The following is a 22,355-nucleotide window of genomic DNA, read 5'->3' as shown; positions in this document are numbered from 1 at the left end:
CTTAATCCGTATTGGAAGGCGGTTCTCAAGTCAAAAAGTTCTCAGGTCAAATCTGCATTTCCCATAGGAATGCATTGAAAACCATTTGATCCGTATCTGCTCTTTTCCGTCCATAGAAACTAATGGGAAGCTGCTATTCTGCCTTCGACCACTAGAGGGGGATATTTTGTTTCTTTTTTTCTTAGGTCAAGAAAGGTTCAGGGAAGGCAGGGAAAATACAGTCCAGGCAGTACAGTACCAGGCAGTCCGAAGACTGTCTCCTAATCCAGTGGTTCTTAACCTTTTTGAAAGAAACGCCCCCTTGAGCCATTGAGGAAGTTATTATTGCCCCCCTCCCCATGGTGATGATATTTATTTATTTATTTATTTATTTATTTATTTATTTATTTATTTATTTATTTATTTATTTATTTAAGACACTTAAATCCAATGACCCCTGAAAACAAAATTCAATTCCAAGAAAATGAAATGCCCCCAAAAAGTAACATTTAATAATTTAGTTGCAAGCGAATTTTAAGACGCAAAAAGAAATACAGTATAAAAAGGGCATAAAAACAAACCGCAATGCAGGAACTAAAAATTTCAAGACAAAAACTCTGAAACTAAATTAAGATTGGAGGAATATATATATATTCATGCACACTGTAAAAACGATGCAGCCATCTTCACAGGTTTGGTTTGCTCCAGCGCCCCCCTACCGCCCCCTTCTGCTCCAGCGCCCCCACACTGCCCCTTTTCGTTCTACTGCCCCCCTGAAAAATGAAATTGCCCCCTGGGGGGCATTATCGCCCACGTTAAGAACCACTGTCCCAATCCACTCTCTAAACGCTGGGAGGAGTGAGGAAGCAGTCAGGCACCCTTTTCACTGGCCAACCGTTAACTGAAAGTTCACATTTTGCACTTTCCCTGCCTCCCACGTGGTTTTTTTTCAGTTCTTAACTCAAATCTAAGTATGTAAGTCAAGTCAGTATTTTCCTATGAGAGTGGTTCTTAAGTCAAAATGTTCTTAACTCAAGCCGTTCTTAAGTCAAGACCCTGTAAATCAAGAGCTTTTGGCAGAACAGAAAGCAGCAAACTGAGATTTAGAAAGAGCATATCGAAACATTTTTCTTAACCACAATTAATCTAAAATATAAAATGCTTTTTCTTCTCTGTTCTAGAGCAGCTGTCATGTATTTTCCACATTAACAAATAATATTAGGAACACATTCCCATCTATAATGGAAACCATGTTTTTGGTGCTGATCATCAGTAAAATGTGGAGTAACTGCACAAACAGGATTTCAGCCACTATAGTGGTGCCTCAACTTACGAACGCCCCTACCTGCAAACATTTTGACTTATGAGCCGCTCCACTCGCAAAATTTTGCTTCAACTTGCAAGTGGAGCTTCAATTTAAGAGCAGAAAAAAAGGCGGGAAATTCAAACCATTGGTGGCAAAGAGGCTGCTTCTTTGTAGCTCTTTCGCCCCAGTGGTTAGAGAATGGAGTCGGAACCTTTTTTACTCCTGCGGCGCAGGAGGAGGAAGGAAGGGAGGTTGGCTATGGATCGCCGCGGGCGCAGGAAGCCGGAGCGCTCCCTGCCCATCCCTGGTGTGGGTCTACTCATGAGTAAGGCCTGCAGCAGGCATGGGTCTACTCATGAGTAAGGGCAGCCGAAGGCGCTGGGCTGAGGTGTGCGGGTCGGAGGGGCTCCCCTGTGGATGGGGTGTGTGGCGGCAGTGGCGCAGGAGGAAGCTCCCCGCCGGGGAGTGAGTGCCATTGGATGAGGCTTCGGTGCTGCTTTTTCCTTTTTAGAAACTTCTGGGTAGGTTTTGCAGGGTGAGTTTCAGCTGAGTGGGGTTATGTTTCTGTGCTTTTTTTTTTTTTTTTTTTTTTTTTTTGGCAGTCCCAGCGTGCGGATTGCTCAATGTTTATGTTTTGGTTTTGGTGATTTTTGTTTGTTTGTTTTTGCAGCCTTCGTGGCTTGCTCTGTTTATTTTTGTTTTTTTTTTAAAGCCCCAGCGCCTTACGATGGGGCTTTCTGTGTGCTTTATTTTTAGTTTTTGTTTTGTTTGTTTTTTTTGAAATGCTGGGACGAATTAATCCCGTTCCCATGCATTTCAATGGGAAATGGGGCTTCGATTTATGAGCATTTCGACTTAAGAACACCAGTCCGATACAGATTAAGTTCGTAAATCGAGGCACCACTGTATATTGTAGTGGTATGTGCCATTTAATCAAATTATGCTAATTATGCATGCTTGCCCCAGCCCCCATTAAAATTCCTAAAGATATTTCAATTTGGCAGAAGTGTACCATTGGCTTCTTGCTGGAAATCTTTTCTGTCAGAAATCTTTTCTGTCATAAGCTTTGCTTTCTGTTCCAAAAATGATAAATTCGTAGTAGTGTTTCTTCTGAAAGCTATTTCATACCCTTTTCTGGAGTTAAGGTTTGCCATTCATTAGGATTGTTTGATTTTTTTAACCTCAGCTTTTCATGAAATACAATCATGTTCTCTTATACCGATGATGCAACCTCTGGTTAATTGGGTTGTTGGCACCATGCTACTCAAAAGCTGGCATTGACTGCTGGCTTGGGTTGGAGAGAGGTATAATCCTAGCGGAGTCCTTGTTCACAAGTTTCAATGGCAGACTTAGTGCAGGCGTTTGGGAATGGTTGTTGTTGGGCGCCAGCACATTCCCATAGGAAAAATGTGTGAGTAATGCAAAAGAAAAAAGTTGAGGGCCAGGCAGAAGACAAGACAGGGGAAGATGGGAGCAGGACACTGAGGTAAGGGTAGGACTACTGCAGGTGGGGCCATCTTTTGTTGCTATCTTCAAGACCCAAATGATAATTTAAAAACCAATGAAAAGGAGCCTGTGCAGGTTTTGGTAATCTCACAGATAAGAACGAATGCAAAATTTTCACTTTCATTTTAGAGCAAATTATATTTCCCCTTTCAGAACAAACTCGGAACAGTGGTGTAACATTCTTTTTATTATTAACTTACAAAATGGGACACAATGATTCTTCTGAAGTCTATTAATAGGCAAGTCCCTTTTTCTTAGTACATCTTGCTAGCAGGAGAAATACACACACACACACACACACACACACACACACACACACACACACACACACACACACACATTGGTGCTTTGCAAGACAATTCTAATTCGTTCCATGGAAATTACTGTCTTGCGAAAACATCTTCCAAAACCCCAGTTCCCCAATTGGAATGCATTGAAATCTATTTAATGCATTCCAATTGGGAAAAAAAATCACTATCTTGTGAAAATTGTCCATAGAAGACATGGTCTTGCAAAACACAGTTCCCCATACCATATTGGGAAAAAATAATCCCCTCACCTGCACTGCCTTTGGAAATTCAGTGGGTCTCAAATGGCCTTCCTCCTCTTTCTCTAGCAACAAAGAAAGAGGATGAAATAGTCAAAGCAGCCCCCTGGCTCTTGATAACGGTGGCTCCTTTTGCCTTGATCCTTTACCACAGGGGAGAAAAAAAGGAAAATGCAATACAAGACATCACCAGGACTTGCTAACTTTGCAATAGGTCCTGATGAGGAGAGAGATGAAAAAGAATCTAGAAAACCAGGAAAATCACAAGTGCAATCTCCCATTAACACAAATTATGCAGTTGAGTTCCCAACATTTGGGGGGGAAATCACAGGAATCAGCAGCATACCTGAAGTGCAATGGATGAGCCTCCCCCTGGGAATAACCACCTTTGTGACATAGTATTTCCTCTGCAAAGAATGAGTTGGTATGGCCCTTGCACCTCATACCCCCTTCTGTCCCCTGACCCCCCAAGGCATGGTGACCCCCTGGCTGCACCTCCCACTCAGTACAGGGCTGCACAGCCCCAGTCCTGCCAGAGGCCAAGAGAGCTCCTCAGTGTTTTGGGGTGCCCTGCGGGACCCCCAACAGGGGCTAGGTGTTCCTCCCACAATCCTCTAGTGCACAGGTATTAGCATATGCTAATACTGTACCTTATGCTAATTGTGGGAGGAACACCAAGCATTAGCTATGTGTTCCTCCCATAATTCTCTAGTGCACACTAATACCTGTGCACTAGAGGATTGTGGGAGGAACACCTAGCCCCTGATGGGAGCTCTCTTGGCCTCTGGCAGGATTGGAGCTGTGCAGCCCTGTACTGAGTGGGAGGTGCAGCCGGGAAGGTCACCATGCCTTGGGGGGGTCAAGGGACAGAAGGGGGTATGAGGTACAAGGGCCATTCTAACTCATATCTTGCAGGGAACATACCATGTCATAAAAGTGGTTTTCCCAGAGGGAGGCTCATTCATTGCACTTTGGATGTGCTGCTGATTCCTGTGATTTCCCCAAATGTGGGGAACTCAACTGCATAATTAGTGTTAATGAGAGATTACATTTGTGATTTCCCTGGTTTTTTTTTTTTTTTTTTTTTTAACAATCTCTTTATCCTTTGGTTCCTGGCTGTTTTCATCATCCTCTATTCTTTAAACTTATAGCCATAGCCCCATTGGTGATGCTTTGCAAGTTGGTTTCCCCCCCCATTGAAACACATTAATTACATAAGGCCTACTTTTTTATCCCAAAAAAGTGGGGGAGAAAGTGTATGCTGCTGTTTTTCCAGGAGGCAGACCCTGGAAAGCCAGCAGCATACACTTTTTCCCTCTTTTTTTGGGATGTAATTAATGTAATTAATTACATCCCAAAAATTAATTAATTAATTAATTAATTAATTAATTAATTAATTAATTAATTAATTAATATTAATGTAATTAATATGTTTCAATGGGGGGTCGAAAGAAAACCTGTCTCAGAAAACATCGTCCAGAGAAAATTGCCCATAAGAACAGTTGTTTTGTGAAGCGCAACATTGCTCAAAAAAAAGTCATCGCCTAGTGAATTCGAGGCACACTGTAATGGCCAATGTAAATTTGTATTTCACCTGCTAGCAAGATGTATATATAAATTGTATATATATATGTGTGTGTGTGTGTGTGTGTGTGTAAAAAATTGATGCAATTTATGAAATGAAGTGGGAATTAGTTGTATACATTAGAAATATTTGGGATAAAAAGAAAAGCTTCCAGTTCTAAACCTCTGAGATCTTTGTATGAACTCTTGTGGAGAAATGCTTCGGCTTCAAAAAAAGAAGCCCTCAGCTGCAGAGAAGCAGGCAGACAGGTGATGTTAATGAAAGCTGATTTGATTGGGTAACCTTTCCTCCTTGTTCTTTCAGATGAAGTGTGGTCTGTTTACTATGCTTCATTGTTCTTTAACTGTTGAAGGTTAAATCTAGTTCTTGCTCATGGTGCTGCAAACAGATGAGCTGAGCTTAGGAACAGGGTTGTACTAAGTTGAAATATTTTGGAGGGGGCTCCTTGATGGAATGGAATGGTGCACTATGCTAATTAACTTAACAAAAAGGCAATAAACACCTCTTATTTTTAGCTTTGTTTCTAGAAAATGCTACTTCTTGTGTTTAGAGCAGTGGTTCTCAACCTTGGGTAACCCAGGAGTTCTGCAACTCCCAGAAACCCAGGCCAGCAAAGCTGGGAGTGAAGGCTTCTGAGAATTGCAGTCCAAGAACACCCAAGTTACCCAAGATTGGGAACCACTGGCTTAAAGGATGGTGTATTAAATTATATTCGCTAAATTACCTTCATTCCTACTGGAAATTGTTTGAAGTCTTGCAGTGGTTTTGCAGAATGCTGTGGTACATTTTCTTTATTTAACAGTATATTGTTCTTGCGGTGGCTTCGAGAGAAAATTAGACAACCATCTGTCAGCTCTACTTTGATTTGGATTTCTGCATTGAGCAGACCCCTTTCAACTCAATTATTCTATGATTCTGTCTGGTATATGTAATATTTTCAGGTGGTCTCTTATTCAGGCAACAACATCAGCAGTAGCAATATATCACATGCCTTAAAAGCAATAACTGATTTGAATGGACCAATAGGGAGAAAGTGGTGTGTGTGTGTATGGACATGTATTTAAGAATTGCAGTTCAGTCAGGAGGAACTTGTCTTCTGTGTGCCCTTTTACATAATGGGTCACTGACCCTGGCAATAGGAATGGAACCCAAGGGAGGAAGTAGCCACCTACTAGCCATTCCTTTGAACCTTTGGACTGTGAAACAAGGGACGATCAGAGACTTGAACACTGTGAAGTCTGTGATATATTGAGGAACTGTTTGCAGCTTTCCAGCATCTGTAAACACAACTAAATATGTATATTTCTTTTATCATGGTGATGTATTTCTTTTATCATGGTGATGTGTTTCTTCCTACATAAAAGCAGTGTCTATGTTTGGAGGAAGTTTTTTTATGCATAGCTCTTTTCAGCTTTTGGATGGCACAATAACTAATTAAAAACTGTGGCTGTTCAAATATATATATTAAAGACCACAAGTAGTGAATAATTAGTTGGACTGTGTTACTTGGCCTGCGGTGTAGATGTTTGTATTTTTAGTGGGGGACTTTTAGTGGATGGGGAGTGTTTGGGGAATTTTATGTGTGTGCATGTGTCTAGTCTCTGGGTGTCTGTGAATTTTGTTGTATGGGTATACTGTGTATATACTTACAATGACAATAAATTATATATATTCTGAATAGATATCTATTCACTAGAAAATGCAAGGCAGCTTGACATGTCTGGACATATCTCGCAGGGAATTTGATGTGCACCAAAATCTCCTCTAGCAAAACAGAAGCATTAACTGAAAATCAAGAGATGTTGGAAGAACTGTTCTTGAAATATTGGCTAAAAATGTCTACAAACAATGATGGATATTTAAACAATATGAAGAAGATAGATATAAGGTCAGAATCCAAAAGCCACTTTTCAGTGGCTGTCATGCAGAGATTATTACACTAATCAGTGCAAAAATTAGAAGAGAACAAGGGAAGAGAAAAAAACAAGAGATCCCTTCTGTAAGAGCCAAGAAATCAAAGAGAGATTTAAACCTAGAATAAGAATGTTGGAAGATCAACAGGGAAGCATATTATCTGACCAGAGTAAAATGATGGGAAGATGGAAACTATGTACTGAATAATTATAGAAAAGAGAGGCAAAGATGACAGATTTGTTTTGATGAAAAAACCCTGCCATTTTAGAAAGTGAAGCGAAAGCTGTGTTCAAGGTTCTTGGAAGAAATAAATCATCAGGAGTAGATGGGATACCAATAGAACAATTCTAAGCTGCAGAGACCGAATTTATGAAAATGTTAAAAAGAATATGCCAACATATATGGAAGACAAAATAGCACACAGATTGGAAGGATTCAATATATGTTCCATTCACCAAGAAAGGAGATGCCAGAGAGTGCAGTAACTATAGGAACATTGCATTACAGTGGGGTCTTGACTTAAGAACGGCTTGAGTTAAGAACATTTTGACTTAAGAACCGCTCTCATAGGAAAATATTGACTTAAGTACTTAGATTTGAGTTAAGAACTGAAAAAACCCACGTGGGAGGCAGGGAAAGTGCAAAATTTGAACTTTCAGTTAACTGTTGGCCAGTGAAAAGGGTGCCTGTCTGCTTCCTCACTCCTCCCAGCGTTTAGAGAGTGGATTGGGAGACAGTCTTCAGACTGCCTGGTACTGTACTGCCTGGACTGTATTTTCCCTGCCTTCCCTGAACCTTTCTTGACCTAAGAAAAAAAGAAACAAAATATCCCCCTCTAGTGGTCGAAGGCGGCTTCCCATTAGTTTCTATGGACGGAAAAGAGCAGATACGGATCAAATGGTTTTCAATGCATTCCTATGGGAAATGCAGATTTGACCTGAGAACGTTTTGACTTGAGAACCGCCTTCCAATACGGATTAAGTTCTCAAGTCAAGACCCCACTGTAATTTCCTGTGTAAGCAAAGTTATCCCCAAATCTATGTAATGAAGACTTTCTGGAGGTCACTAATTTACTGGAAGTAAGTTGATGGCATATAACAACAATATGAATGGGTGGGCACTGGCCAGTAGCTGAGATTGATCTTGGTCTCTTCCGTGCCATTCCAGAGTCCTATCTGAAGGTCAGTGGAAGGCTATGAAAGGCTTCTTTCACCAGGCCACTATCTGGGAGGGGTGTCATTTGCCCCAGGAATTGGATTTGAAAGGGTACAGGAAAGCAGGAGGATTAAAAGGGCAGGGGAATTCCCATCTGAGGAGCTTCCTGCCCAGAAGAGGCTAACAATGCTTTGATAATTGTGTCCATGAATAAAGTTGATGTTATTGATACTGATTTGAGTAGAACATCACAGGACTGAAGTCTTGAATGTGTACACTTAAATACAAAGACATAAATCTTTGAATTACTGCCTGTTCATAGCTGCCTTTTCTAAATAGATAGTTATGTTATTCTTTTTCAGCATGTTGGCAAAATTAAAGTTGGGAAAAAGGGACTCCCCAAAAAGATGAAGCATTGCTGGTCTATTCATAATTACTCATGAACATACTGATTTCCGAGAAGCAGACTTAACCCAATCTATTACTATCCTATCTCTGTGAGCTTCCTGTGAGATTATTCTCTATAGTTCAAGAGCAGAATCAAAGAGATGTGCTTGTTCACTCGTAGATGCACGGACAATTCAATTTAGGCAATATAGGAATGTTTATAGCTGATTTGAGCGACTGAGGTCAACAAGTTCACCATTCTTTTTAATTCTGCAGAGGCTATGCTTCTGTATGATTCACAGTTTCCTTTTGGGAGGAAAATTATCTTTCTTTGCTCTATATTCTTGTGTGTGTGCATGTGCACACACCTGGGTTCTGAAGAAAGAGTACTTAAATTAGCTTGCTTTTCATTTGCAGCTGTCTCTGTATGAATTTCAGAACTATATATTCTGTGAAATAGATAATTATGTGTAACAGTTGGAAACATCAAATGAGTGCTGAATGAAATGGAAAGATTCAAAACTACATAAAAGATAGAGAAATAACTCATGTTGTGTCATTCAAGGAGATATGTTTATTATGAATAAATCTGCACAAAGACTTATATCTAAAGACTTACATCTTGGCAGATGGTTCTAAGAAAAATGCAAGCTAGTCCGCTCTCTCTCTCTCTCTCTCTCTCTCTCTCTCTCTCTCTCTCTCTCTGTGTGTGTGTGTGTGTAGGTTTTTTTTTTTGTTATTGTTGTTGCTTGGGCTGTGTAACCGTACATTCTCCTTTTCCATTATCTTAGCTGTTACGCATTTTAACTTTTTTTGTATGTGTGTATGTTGATTGCTTCAAATAAGCTCTTGATCTTAACAATAACTTCTTAGTCTTTTGACTAAATGAAAACATACTGTTCAATAAACTGCTAGTACAGCTGGTCAAAGGCTTAAACAGGAAAAAGGACACAGGATCCTGTGGTAGGTAGAAGGTAAACATTTTCTTGTTTATTCCTTTTTAATACTCTTGTTTAGAAGTTTGACATTTTTAATTTGTTTTCTTTCTTTTTACTATTCTAGCTCTGAGCTAGTCTTTTGGGGGAAATAACAACCAGCTCTATTTGGAGAGTGGCTTTGATCTCCATTTTAAAAAAAATGTTTTAAGAAGCTAGAAGTCTAGCAATTTGTTGTGTTTTATGCTTTGTCAGATCATGCCCCCTCACCACATGTTCTCCACAGATGGTTTGGGAAAAAAGGGTGGAGGAGAGATGACAGGATGCCTGCAGTGTGACGACTCTGCTAAAGTTCCCATGAGATTGTTTCAGAAATGTCAGCCATCTACTGAGGTTCCTGCAGGTGCTCAGCTATGGCATGTGCCCTTTCACCTGGCATCATTAACTTGTTTTTATTTCCTCAATGTTTACCATTTCTCATCATAACCTTTTTCCTTGTTTTGTTTTCACAGAGCGCCCTTGAAGGGAAACTTAGCAAGCTGTGGAGACACCTGCTTGCCATGAGGCAAAATCTGAGTTTCATGCTAGCCCCAGGACAGATGTCCTCTGAGGCAGCTCATCATACCCTACCAACTGTTGTTTATGCTCGGCTGATAAATCATGCAGCTCAGTGTCATCGGTCTGTGGAGGAATGCTGCCGTGACTTGTTCACTTTGACACTTCTGGTACCTTCCGCACCTTGGGTGAGTGATGATGCATTTGGCATGTTGGGGTTGCTTCAGAATGCTGCTCAGAATATTACATTCACCTGATGCATAATGGTTTTGTTTTGCCTCTAGCTTTCATGAATACTTCATTCCTGTTTATCCAAAAAGGGCACAAGCTGTACATTTTTTTCCTTTTGAGGGGAGAGAAAGAAGGAAATCCATTTTACCTACCAATTTAAAATGCTGCTTAGGCCATTTTCTGCAGCTGTGGCATTCTGTACAGAACTAATTTTGGTTACAAGTAAGAATGTTCTTCTTTTAAGCCACTTTCCTCACTTTGCACTGATGGTTTGGAAGCCCCTGGAGCTTGTTTCTTTATTCAACATGATCTTTTTAGGAAGTAAAGCAATACTGGTGCAGGAAGAAGTCAAGCTGTGAGCATCTATTAATTTCTCTCTGATACTGATTCCATACAGATAGCATAACAAGAAGTGTCTGTGTCTGTGTGTCTCTCTGTCTCAGGTCAAAGGTATGACACTTGGACAGTGTTCTTAGAGCAGCATAAAACTGTATAACACCCCTTGGTAGTGTAAGTTTGTGGTGGTGCATCATAGCTGACATTTGTCCCTGAAATGGTTAACTTCAGTATGAAACAGATACCCCTTTCCAATCAAAATTCATTTGGATATCAAGGAATAAGTTGCTTTAAAAAATGATTCCAGGCAACATCAGCTTGCCTATCTCTACAAGCTTTATTCATCTATATTGCTTCTATGCACAAAAATGCACGAATGAACAAGTTAAAAAGGTATTAAAATGTTCCTGTAGCTATGAGAAAAAGCTATAGGTACAAACATGTGGAAATTATACTTAAGTTGAAGGAAAATACATACATCAGAAAAATATATTTCAGTTATAAACACTTAGCTATGAAAATTGTGAACAAGAACTTAAATCATATTTCAGTCCAAAAATATAGGAGCTTGTAGCCTCAAAAAGCACAATAAAAATAGCAAGTACATCTCTAAAATACATCATTAAAAAGTAAAAAGCATTGTAGTTTTGAGCAATTAGCATATCCAGACATACATAGAAAATTGTTTTAACATGTTCTCACCCAATCAAGCCATGTACCATTTGCCTTTATGGAAGAAATCCTCTGTTTGTGTTTCCTTTGTGCTGCTGTATCTCCTGTTAGTTTCTTTCTTCTTGGCATCTCAAGCCTGGAGCCTCTATTGGTATCTGGAGTGTTTGTTGCTGTCTGTTCCTTCCCTATATTTATATTTCTCTTGTTTCTTTATTTTTCTCTTCAACTATCAACAACTGTGGCTTGCCGGTAGAGGAAATTGCTGCCCTATCTGACATTACTCCCAAAAATTCTATGAAAATTTACTTTTCTTTTGCCAAACCAGCAAACCTCTGGGAGCATGTACTGCTTTGGGAACAAACTGCCAAGAGACCAGATTGCTAGTGAACGAATTTGGTCAGATACCTATTTGCTATACTTGCATTTCAGTACCCTAGGAGTTGCATGGCCTAAGATTTTTCCCCTTAGCTTGTATTTTCTTATCATTTATTTATACTGTATGACCATACACGAGTGTTAGCTTGCTAGGAAAGAGATACTTTGTCAGGCAATGTTATTTTACTTTGACTTTGCTTTCAGACTTGGATGGATAACTGGCTGATTGTTCTGCAGTGACTTTTAGTATACTGCTGTTCAAACTTCATTGTCTTAATCATAATGTACAATTTCAGGTTTGCTTTTTTACACTTCCCTTAATAATTTTCTACACAAAGAACATTTCTGAAGAAAAGAGCCATCCCTGAAATAATAGGGACCTGCTACCAGATAAAAAACAATAAACAACCCAACATCTTCTAGATTTCCAAAAATTAAATTGAACACAGTAAATTATGACAACATTAAAATGGATGAACTAGTGTTTCATATTTTCTCCAGCTGATACTACTTCTGCAAGCCATCTCTTGTACAATGCTAGATTGGAGAAGCTAAGTACTCACTGGAATGTTCTAAGTTTGTACAAGTCAGGTTCCTCATTTCATATATTTGTTTGATTTGAATTGAGAGCAGACTCATAAAATGAACACTAATGTCTGGTATAAATCAGTCCTTAGGTGGAATTTTGATAAAGAATCTTGAACATTATGCGTCTGAGTTAGTTACACTGTTAATAGAACACATCTGATGGTTATCTTTTCTGAGTTCCTCAAGCATGTGTGCATTACTCGTGAACTTTTGGAGTTTTTTCATTCTAGACCATTGGTAGCCTCATATACTTCAGGGATTTGGCTTGATCTTGTTCAGACTTCCTCCTTTCACTAACACTTTACAGAGCATCCTTCACAGTCCATCAGTCTAAGGCTAAATATTGTGAATGTATATAACACAGGTTGTGTCTTCCCATTTATATATAGGTAATTGAACATGACACAGCCTCTTCAGAACTTGCTGAATGAGTACGAATGAGGAGATTCTAGGCATTTTTGTCTCTGGTATCTGCCTGGTGTGATGTACAGAATTAAAGGAACCCTTACTAACACAGTTGCATTGTATTCTTCAAAGAATGATCTAGCAAATAAATTATAGAAACCATTTGAGAAAACCACCACCCTCTGGCAATATTTCTAGAATAGGTTTGAAATCCTCTCACACACAATGTAAGCATTGGAATGGTCTTGCATTTCTAGAAACTGCAGTATATATTTAATCTGACACAGTGCTTTCAGCAGTTGTTTCCCTTGAAGGATTTGGCTGTCTGTGAGAAAAGTAGCTAGATAAAGAGACTTTTCAGGAAAAAAAATGGGAAACTTGATTGTTTAAGTTTAATGTAGATCAGAAACAGAAGTCATTGAAAAAGAAGCTGAGGATTTTGCAAGAATGTCTTTTATATTCCTATGGTACTGAGAGCAAATGAGCATATTCATACCCATAGCAAGCCAATAGAGTGCAACACTATATATAGATTTAGTCTCTGCATTATTTACAGTGCATTATCATGCAGTCTAATTAGCCATGTGATAATTGGATACACTGCAACTTAAAATTCAAAACTATAATAATCCCATTTGAAATAGATGTTTCCTATTTATCCTGATCTTACTAGAGTCTTTGAGGGTTTTCATTACAACTTCATAGTGAAATAATGTTCATTAAGATTTGAACTTAAATGAATATTGAAATGACCCTTTAAAAAACCCAACAATTTAACCTCCATCTCACAGGAAGTGCTCAGAGTCACCTTCGAATAATTTGCCCTCTTCTAGTTCATTACCAACTCCAGACAGCTGTTCAACATCTCTGGAGCCTTGGCTGAATCTGATGACAAAGATAAATAGAGCTGGATGTCCTTGGCCTGCTAAGGACACCTTATTCGAAATCCTCTCATGATCTGCCCCATTGGCATAACATGGCAAACCTATGGCACACGTGCCACATCTGGCATGTGAAGCACTTCTGGCACGCGAGTGAGTGGCCCTCCCACCCACTGTTGTGGAAACAAACCTTTTGAAGTGGCTGCAGCTGGGATTCCCCCTTTCTCTTCCTGTTCTGGGTCCTTTAATTTCCTGTCCGTCCCCATGATTCCCCCTTTATCTTCCTGTCCATCCCCGTGATTCCCCCCGAAACTGCCACTTCCTGTTCCGCTTCTGGTCTTCTGGGAGGCACGGCAGCCACTGGTTTCTTCCCCACCCCCTCATTTTGGGCACTCCAGCCAAAAAAGGTTTGCCTCCACTGAATAGACCATAAAGGGTGTGGGAGGTAAGATGCTGCCTTGCAGGACTCCACAGCTTAGATGTTATGGAGTCAGCAGTCCACCAGCATTACTTTCCCACCTCTGCCTTACAGATATGAGTATACCACCATATCATGTGACCATCAACTTCCATATATAGAAACAATCCAAAAAATAACCCCCAAACTATACTTGACTGCATGTATTCTGCCCATATGCAGTGGATCCTTTTATAATTCTTGAAGGATCGGAATATAAAATCTGTCTTATCTCTGGTTCTTTCTGTAGTTTCTTACTGGAGTGAGAACCATGATTTGACAGGCATATTTTCCTGCAAATAGTTGCCCTTGTAAAGGCAACTCCATGTTATGCTTTGCTGCAAGGGCTACATAAACATTTGCCTGTTGAAATGAAAACAGTACTCTGTGCTTGTCAAGTAGAGCAGGTATAGTATAGTATAGTATATCCAGATTTCTTGATAATAGAACTGAGGTTCTACTATAGTGCTGGTCATCTGATGGAGTTCAGGTTGTGCCTTTCGAGTGACACCTCTGGGAGTTAAAGCCTAATCATTTGAGCAGTTGTGTTAATTCACAACCTGTAGGATCAGGCTGTAAGAAAAATCAAGGTGAACAAATCCAGCTGTAGCATTTTGCAGTTTACTGAGGATACTAATTTTCAGTGAGTTTTGAAAACTAGAAACATTTTTTCATGGAGGCATTTAAATGCAAATGAACATGTTGGTTGTTTTCATGTTTTCTGTTTCCAGCATGTCCTGTAAAGTGAAGCATTTAAAAAGCCAGCTTCTGAATTACTTTGTAGGGCAAATAGCATATTGCACCCAAGTGCATATAGTGTGACTACAATTGTGCTTTGTTCTTTTTCATGAAGAAAATAGCACTGACTCTTTTTCTGCTTTAAAATATTCCACTTTAGAAAACTGTCCATCAGCTGCTGGCTTCCAAACACAGGAAAACATGTGGGTAAGAAGCTGTGTATGGTGGGTGGGTAGGAAGTGGAAGAGAGCAGTTGCCACTGGGAAGTAGTTTTCCTTTTCTGCTGCTTCTCTGTTCAAAATGAGTTCTTCCTCAAGTGGCCTTTCCTCAGAAAAAGTAGGTACTGGAGCTGTATTGGACATTAATATATATGAAACAACTCATCGTTGCCCCGGGACTCAAGTTTTCAGATAACGGGATGTCAAACCTCTCACACTCTAAAACACAAGTCAGTTGATTTGCCAGTTCCGGGAATGTTTTGTTGGAGTCTGTGAAATATGAAACACTGAGATGGATCTAGAGATGTAAAGATGAATATACAGATTGGTATTCTCAAGTCTGTGTGTCAGTGCAGATTGGTAATCTGCCATCAATGTACAGTGGTGCCCCGCAAGACGATGTTAATCCATTCCATTGAAATCGGTGTTTAGCGAAAACATCGTCTTGCGAAAAGCATTTCACCATTGGAATGCATTGAAATCCGTTTAATGCATTCCAGTGGGGAAAATAATCGTTGTTTCACCCATAGGGAAGCCATTTTGTGAAGCACCGATCAGCTGTAAAAATTGTCATCTTGCGAAGTATTGGTCCCAAACACAACCATTTTGTGAAAATTACCCATAGGGAAGCCATTTTGTGTAGCCGCCGATCAGCTGTAAAAATCGTCGTCTTGCAAAGCATCGGTCCTGAAAAAAAAAATCATCTTGCGAGGCATGGACTGAAACATCATCCAACGAAAATCGCACATAGGAAACACTGTTTTACGAAGCGCAATGGCGATCACAAAATCTCATCGTCATGCAGATTTGTCGCTTTGCATGGTAATCGTCTTGCGAGGTACCACTGTATTTGCTCATACTAAATAGAGAGATAATTTAAATTGCATACAAATAACATTTGCTTGTATGCATTAATGTGTTGGATGCCAATAATAAATTAGGAACTAGTACAAAAGACATTCTTGATGTGACAGCTGAAAAAGGATGTTTGAAAGAATTGCATGTTTCATAGTACAATTCAAAAGTCAGTCTCTTTTGGAAACAACTGAACAAAAAGTCTCCTTTTGAAGAAAAGCACAGAAGTCGTGGCAAAGAAATCATTCATTTACTGATTTTCAATTAAAGTGAGAAGATTAGATCACTACTGATGCCAAGGTACGCAAAGCCAAAAAATAGATACTGTTCCTTTTCATTTGCAAGCACACATCTAGGAAAGTAAGGTTGATTGTGGCATCCCCAGTCCCTTCCTACCTATCAGTGATTAGTAATGTCAAAGCTGATTACACCAGCCATCTCTCTAGTGGAGAGAAGCAATCACACAGACAATGCTTTGCTTGAAAATCTAAGGATTGGAGAAACTATTTGTAAGTTCCCGCAATTTGGTAGCACCATATATACTTGCAAATGTCTGAGGACAGACATTACCGACAGATTCAGTTTTTCCTTTCCGTGGAATACCCCAAATGCTTCTCATCTGCGGCGTAGAATTGGAAGACTGTCCAGAGAGTTTGGAATGAGGCTACACAATAAATGAAGGACAATTGCCATTACACAAATGGAAACCCATCTAGTAACACTGGATTTATCCTTAAGAATTCTATCCATTCAGGGGTTTTAAACTCAATTTACATGGGGGCCGCTAGAGGCAGAGTCTGGGTGAGGCTGGGCCGCATCAGATTTTCCGCCAAGCGGAGCAAGAGCCCGAGGAAGCCGCCCAGGAGTTTCCTTAGCCGACAGACAGGCAGGTTGGCTGGCAGGCTGCAGTTCTGGATGGAGGGTGCAAGAGGTGCTGTCTTGTGAGAGAGCCGGTGAGCGAGGCAAGGCTTTTTTTAAACTCTTGACAGCAGAGGATGTGTGCGCGCTTTGGGGGGCAGGCAAAGTGAGGGCCACAAACTATCATCTGGGGGGCCACATGTTTGAGACCCCTGGGCCGCATGTTTGAGACCCGTGCATTAGATAGATGTTCTTGTAGTATCAAGAGGATGGTGTGGATGCCTCTTTTCATGGCATACCTCAGTTTTTCCCAGATAGTGTTCAGATGTTGGTTGTATTTTTCTCCACCTGCATTAGTTCAAGGGTATCGCCAATGATGTAACTTTTGTCCCTTTTGTCCTGCAGGATATATAGTTGCTTTTGAAAGTTTATGGATGTCTCACAAGACTGACTTTATAGTTCTTTTTTTAAAAAAAATTAATATTATGAAAGGGGTTTTTAAAGGGCACACATTTATCATAACATTTTCAGGAACAAAATACCTTACGGAGAATCTGTATTATTTATAATAATGCCCATTGTAATATATGACGTTTGTGCACATTATTTTGCATCAACCAAGATTGAGCATGTGTTTTAAAAATACAGTTGCTTGCCTGAATCAGCTGGTCTGCCAAAAATGTCTAATGAATAATTAACATAAGTGCTGGCCTAATTATATATATTTTTTAAATATAGAGTCTGCCTTATATAAGAACACCAGCACCTAACCTTCTCTAGAGGGTTGTGAATACTTATTCATGGTGTTATTAAACAAGGTCATTTAGTGCCTTAAGTTAGTGAGATACTGGTAAGTGGGTGACCATGATGAATTATTTAGTGGTCTCTTTGTGTTTTATTTTCCACGAAAGAAGAAAGATACTGGGTTTTGTAAAGCCTCATGAATAAGCCTACCCTATCAGCACTAGAAGAACCAAAGGAAAGTAAATTACTAATTGATGCTGGATACTTTTTTAAACTAGTTTGATATGGTGATGTATCAACATCCCTTGACTCCCTCTGGATTCTGCAGTAAAATTATCCGTTTGATTAAATTGTGCTATAAAATAATTTTCCATTATATCACTTATACATAACATGTTTTCCCGAAAATAAGACAGTTATATTAATTTTTGCTCCAAAAAACACATTAGGGCATATTTTCAGGGGACATTTTATTTTTTTTTCATGTACAGCAATTTACATTTATTCCAATACAGTCATGTTATCTTGTTCTGGTTGCAGCACAATGGTGGAGGGTGGAGTTTCACTTAACTGGGGCTTATTTTTTGGGGTAGGGCTTATTTTGCAAGGATCCTGAAAAATCATACTAGGGCTTATTTTCAGGTTAGGTGCTATTTTTGGGGAAACAGGGTAGAACCAAATAAATGGGGGGGAAACTGCCTTTTCATTCATTTATCAGAACACTTGAATTTGTTATTTATATTTCTTGAAATTCTAGAAAAAAATTCAGTACCTCCCGTGTGCAAGGACTGATAAGTGCAAAGTACTGCGCCTAGATCACAAGCTGATATGAGCCATCAGTGTGATGTTGCCACAAAGTAAGGCAAATGCTATTTTATGCTACATTAATTGAAGTATAATCTTCAAATCCCACGAGGTACTAGTTCCCCTCTATTTGGCACCAATTAGGTCTCATCTTGAGTACTCTTTCCAGTTCTGGACACCACCCTTAACAAATCAGAACAGGTTCAGAGGAGGGTAGCAAAGATAATCGGGGGGCTGGAAACCAAGGCCTATAAGGGAAGTCTGAAAGAACTGGGCATGGTTAGCCTTGAGAAAAGAAAACTGAAGGGAGGTATGATAGCACTTTTCAAATATTTGAAAGGCTGTCATACAGAGGAGGGGCAGGATCTGTTCTTAATCATTCCAGAGTGCAGGACACACAACAGTGGGCTCAAGTTACAGGAAACCTGATTTCAGTTGACTATCAGGGAAAGCTTCCTAACTGTTAGAGCAATATGGCAATGGAACCGATTACCTCGAGAGGTGGTGAGTACTCCAACACTGGAGGCATTCAAGAGAAATGTAGCCAAATTTCTGGCAGGTATCCTTTGATTTGTATTCCTGCATTTGGGCAGGGGGTTGGACTTGATGACCTTGTAGGCCCCTTCCAACTTCATTATTTTACGATTGTATGTTTCTATGTTGAATTTTATACCTTACTTGAATTTTAAAGGGCACTTGTGAGTCAGACACATAGTCAGTCAGTCCATCCATACTGTGTGGAAGAATTGTACACAATGCAGACAGCTCTCAAAGGTTGCACAGGCAGTTTGTATAGGAAATGGAAACTCCTCTAATAGTTGGGAAGGGAAATATGGGTCTTTGGGTCACATGGCAAAATGTTGTTACGATAGAGCGGACCAATGGACTACTTTTTAGTGTTGTTCCCTGTGTGCTTCAACTTTTCTCAGGGAAGTTCATTCTGACACTATTTGCTAACTCCTACACTGCATGAATCAGATCATTGCCCTAAGTAAAACTGCAGTTCATGGGTCACAGCCATGAGAGTACAGTGGTGCCTCGCTTAGCGATGTTAATCCGTGCAGCAAAAATCGCTGCTAAGCGATATTAAAAAGCCCATAGAAATGCATTAAAACACCATTAATGCGTTCCTGTGGGCTTAAAAACTATCCTTAAGTGAAAATCTTCCATAGGGGCGGCCATTTTCAATGCCTCTAAAGTGAGGCAACACAGCAGGCGGCCATTTTGTTTACCCAGTGACCATTTTGGAACCGCCGATCAGCTGGCCGAAAATGGGGGCTTTGCGATGATCGCTTCCCTGTGATCATCGCAAAGCAAATTTTCCCCATAGGGACCATCGCTAAGCGATCGCAAAAGCAATCGCAAAAACATCATCGCAAAGTGATTTCTTCATTAAACGGAGTGATCGCTTAGCGAGGCACCACTGTACTTCTGTTGCCTCCCAGCACAACCACCAGCTTTTGGTGCCCTTCAGTCCTGTGGACAATTGTATTGGTCCCCCACAGGGTAAATGGGCAACCCAGCAAGCAAACCTACTTGCACTGCTGTCTGTCTGTAATGCTCCTCAGCTTCTGCAGGTCAAGCAAGCAATTGCACTCCTGTTCACGTCCTTGGTTCCACCAAGGATGGCAGGTGATGAGGGAAAAAACCATTATGTGATTGTCTTTACACAAGTTTTTCCTAACTGGACTTTGATCCAGATGTTACAGATTTCAGTTCCTGTGATCCCACACAAAATATCCTGTTAGTGTAGACTGATTAAGTTGCAGTGCAAAACATCTGAAGTTTGCAAGGTTCTGGCAGGCTGCCCTTGACAGAGCATATGGAAGTGATAATGTCTTAGAAATGTTTATAGAAAACTGTATGTCAACATGTCCCATGGGAGTAAGTATTTCTGCTACCCTGTTTGGTCATCATGCATGTAGCAAAGTCTATCAACCATGGTCCAAAACTTCTGTCTCAGACAGAAAGAGAAAGAAAGACGTTTCTTGATGTTCCTCAATGTTATTTTTCATTGCCCAAATTTCACAGATATGCGATTTCTGAATTCTGGCTTCCACAGTTGTTACAAAGTCTGTGTCTGTCCTCATTTCTATCTGTGACAAATAAGGATGAGGAATCCAGACACAAAGGCAGCTCCAGATTAGTACTTGCATTTTTTGAAGTCTCACTGTAAGCTTCGGTTTTGTGCACTGTATTGGGGGGGGGGGGCAGGAAGAAATGTCTTTAAGTGAGTAATTGCTGAAACAGAGTCTCCTCACTCAGTGTAGAATTATTGTTGCTTCTGACTTTTTACTGTTAAGTGCCACCAAGTCATTTCCAGCTGATGACAACCTTCAGAATAGATGATGATGTGACGAGTGTCCAATGATTCCCTTGCCTGTTTCCTGCTTGTATCCCTTCTTGAGCTCATTGCTCCCTGTTTGGGAATAATTTTGGTCTTTCTCTTTCTTGATAGCCCTTAACTCTGATGAATAGTGCAGCAGATCATAGTGTTTGATCCATGAAAGCCCACACTGAAATGCATCAGAGTGTGATCAGACAGGAGGAAAGCCACATGTCTGATTATACTGGAAAGTGTCACGTTGCAGAGACTGATCTCCCTGAAATTGACCCTTCTGTCAGGCTTTGTAAGTACTAGCCTATATTTTGAATTGGGCCTGGAAACAGACTTGACAGCCAGTGAAGCTGTTGTAATAAGGGAGTTACATGCTTCCTGTAACCAGTGCTAGTCAGCAGTCTATTCAAAGACAGCCCCATATAGAGCACATTACAGTAAACTGGACAAGATGCAATTAAGGCATGTGTCACCATGGCTAGATTGGAAACCTCAAGGAATGGGCACAGACCAGCTTTAGTTGTGCAAAAGTATTCCTGGCACCTGCTGGCACTTGTGCACCCATGTTTAGGGTTAAATCCTGGAGAACACTCAAGCTGTGAACTGAACTTTTTCAGGGGGAGTGTAACCCCACCCACTACAGGCTGGAACCTAATCCCATGATTTGTCTTGTAACTGACCAGGAGCACCTCTGTCTTGTCTGGATTAGGTTTCAGTTTGTTAAATCTCATCCAGTCCATTACTGACAATAGGCACTGGTATAGGCATAGAACAACTTTGGAATCGGATGGGAAGGATAGAGTTGGGTGTCATCAGCATACTTATGGCACTGAGTCCCAAAACTCCAGAGAAGGTCTCCCAGCAGTTTGGTGTATATTTTTGATAACCCGTCCCAGAAAGGCACCCTAGAACAGTGGTTCTTAACGTGGGCGATAATGCCCCCCAGGGGGCGATTTCATTTTTCAGGGGGGCGGTAGAACAAAAAGGGGCGGCGTGGGGGCGCTGAAGCAGAAGGGGGCGGTAGGGGGGCGCTGGAGCAAGCCAAACCTGTGAAGATGGCTGCAGCCTTTTTACATTGTGCATGAATATATATTTTCCTCCAATTTTAATTTAGTTTCAGACTTTTTGTCTTGAAATTTTTAGTTCCTGAATTTGTTTTTATGCCCTTTTTATATTTCTTTTTGCGTCTTAAAATTCACTTGCAACTAAATCATTAAATGTTACTTTTGGGGGGGCATTTCATTTTCTTGGAATTTAATTTTGTTATCAGGGGTCATTGGATTTAAGTGTCATAAATAAATAAATAAATAAATAAATAAATAAATAAATAAATAAATAAATAAATAAGATATCATCACCGCAGGGAGGGGGGCGATGATAACTTCCTCAATGGCTCAAGGGGGCGTTTCTTTCAAAAAGGTTAAGAACCACTGCCCTAGAAGGATACCATAGTCAAGGATATCAAAAACTGCTGAAAGGTCCCACAGAACCAATAGGGAGACACTGGGACAAGTCATCCACTGAGGTGACCAAAGCTGTCTCTGTTCTGTAACAGAAGTCCAGGTCAGTAATAAAAATGAAATATGCATAACATCAACTCTGGATTTATAGTGAAAGCCAATTTTTAAAGTAAATCTTAAAATATGCAAATAAAACTGTCGTACGATGTGTACATTGTGCCACGTAAAATCAAAGTGGCAGATGCAATTGCTTTACTTTGGTCTGTAGATGGCAGTAACTTGCCACAATAATGGTTTATAAAGGTTTTACTTTTTACTAGTGGTGTTAATGTTTCAGTGAAGAATACAAATGAAAACCAATTCCTGAGGCCATTGTATATCTGTCCTAATATAAATAAATAGAATGTATGTTGAATTTGGAAAGGCTGCATTCAAATTCCTGTCCAGAAATGGACATGCCTGGTAGCTAGTTATGGCCTGTCATCTATCAAACTCAACACTTTAAGTTTGAAAACAAGATTAATAC

At 40.1% G+C, this 22,355-nt stretch overlaps 1 protein-coding gene and 2 non-coding genes across 9 annotated transcripts in view; 2 read left to right on the top strand and 1 right to left on the bottom strand.

Annotated features, from left to right (window-relative positions):
- Nucleotides 1-22,355, top strand: part of LOC110078761 (uncharacterized) — an 82,227-nt gene that overhangs the window by 38,805 nt on the left and 21,067 nt on the right. For all 7 annotated transcript variants that reach the window (XM_078386285.1, XM_078386286.1, XM_020793219.3 and 4 more), the window contains one exon: nucleotides 9,827-10,057. In XM_078386285.1, coding sequence (XP_078242411.1) covers nucleotides 9,827-10,057 — 231 coding nt within the window. The remainder of the gene's footprint in view (nucleotides 1-9,826; nucleotides 10,058-22,355) is intronic.
- Nucleotides 3,591-3,760, bottom strand: LOC140705180 (U1 spliceosomal RNA). The gene has a single exon (XR_012084663.2). It is a non-coding gene; the product is annotated as a U1 spliceosomal RNA (small nuclear RNA).
- On the top strand, nucleotides 4,239-4,404 carry LOC140705068 (U1 spliceosomal RNA). The gene has a single exon (XR_012084623.2). It is a non-coding gene; the product is annotated as a U1 spliceosomal RNA (small nuclear RNA).

The sequence above is a fragment of the Pogona vitticeps genome, chromosome 2 (genome assembly GCF_051106095.1).
Source record: "Pogona vitticeps strain Pit_001003342236 chromosome 2, PviZW2.1, whole genome shotgun sequence".
Classification (NCBI taxonomy): Eukaryota; Metazoa; Chordata; class Lepidosauria; order Squamata; family Agamidae; genus Pogona; species Pogona vitticeps.
Note: the sequence above shows the minus strand (reverse complement) of the source record. Positions and strands in the feature narration are given on the sequence as shown.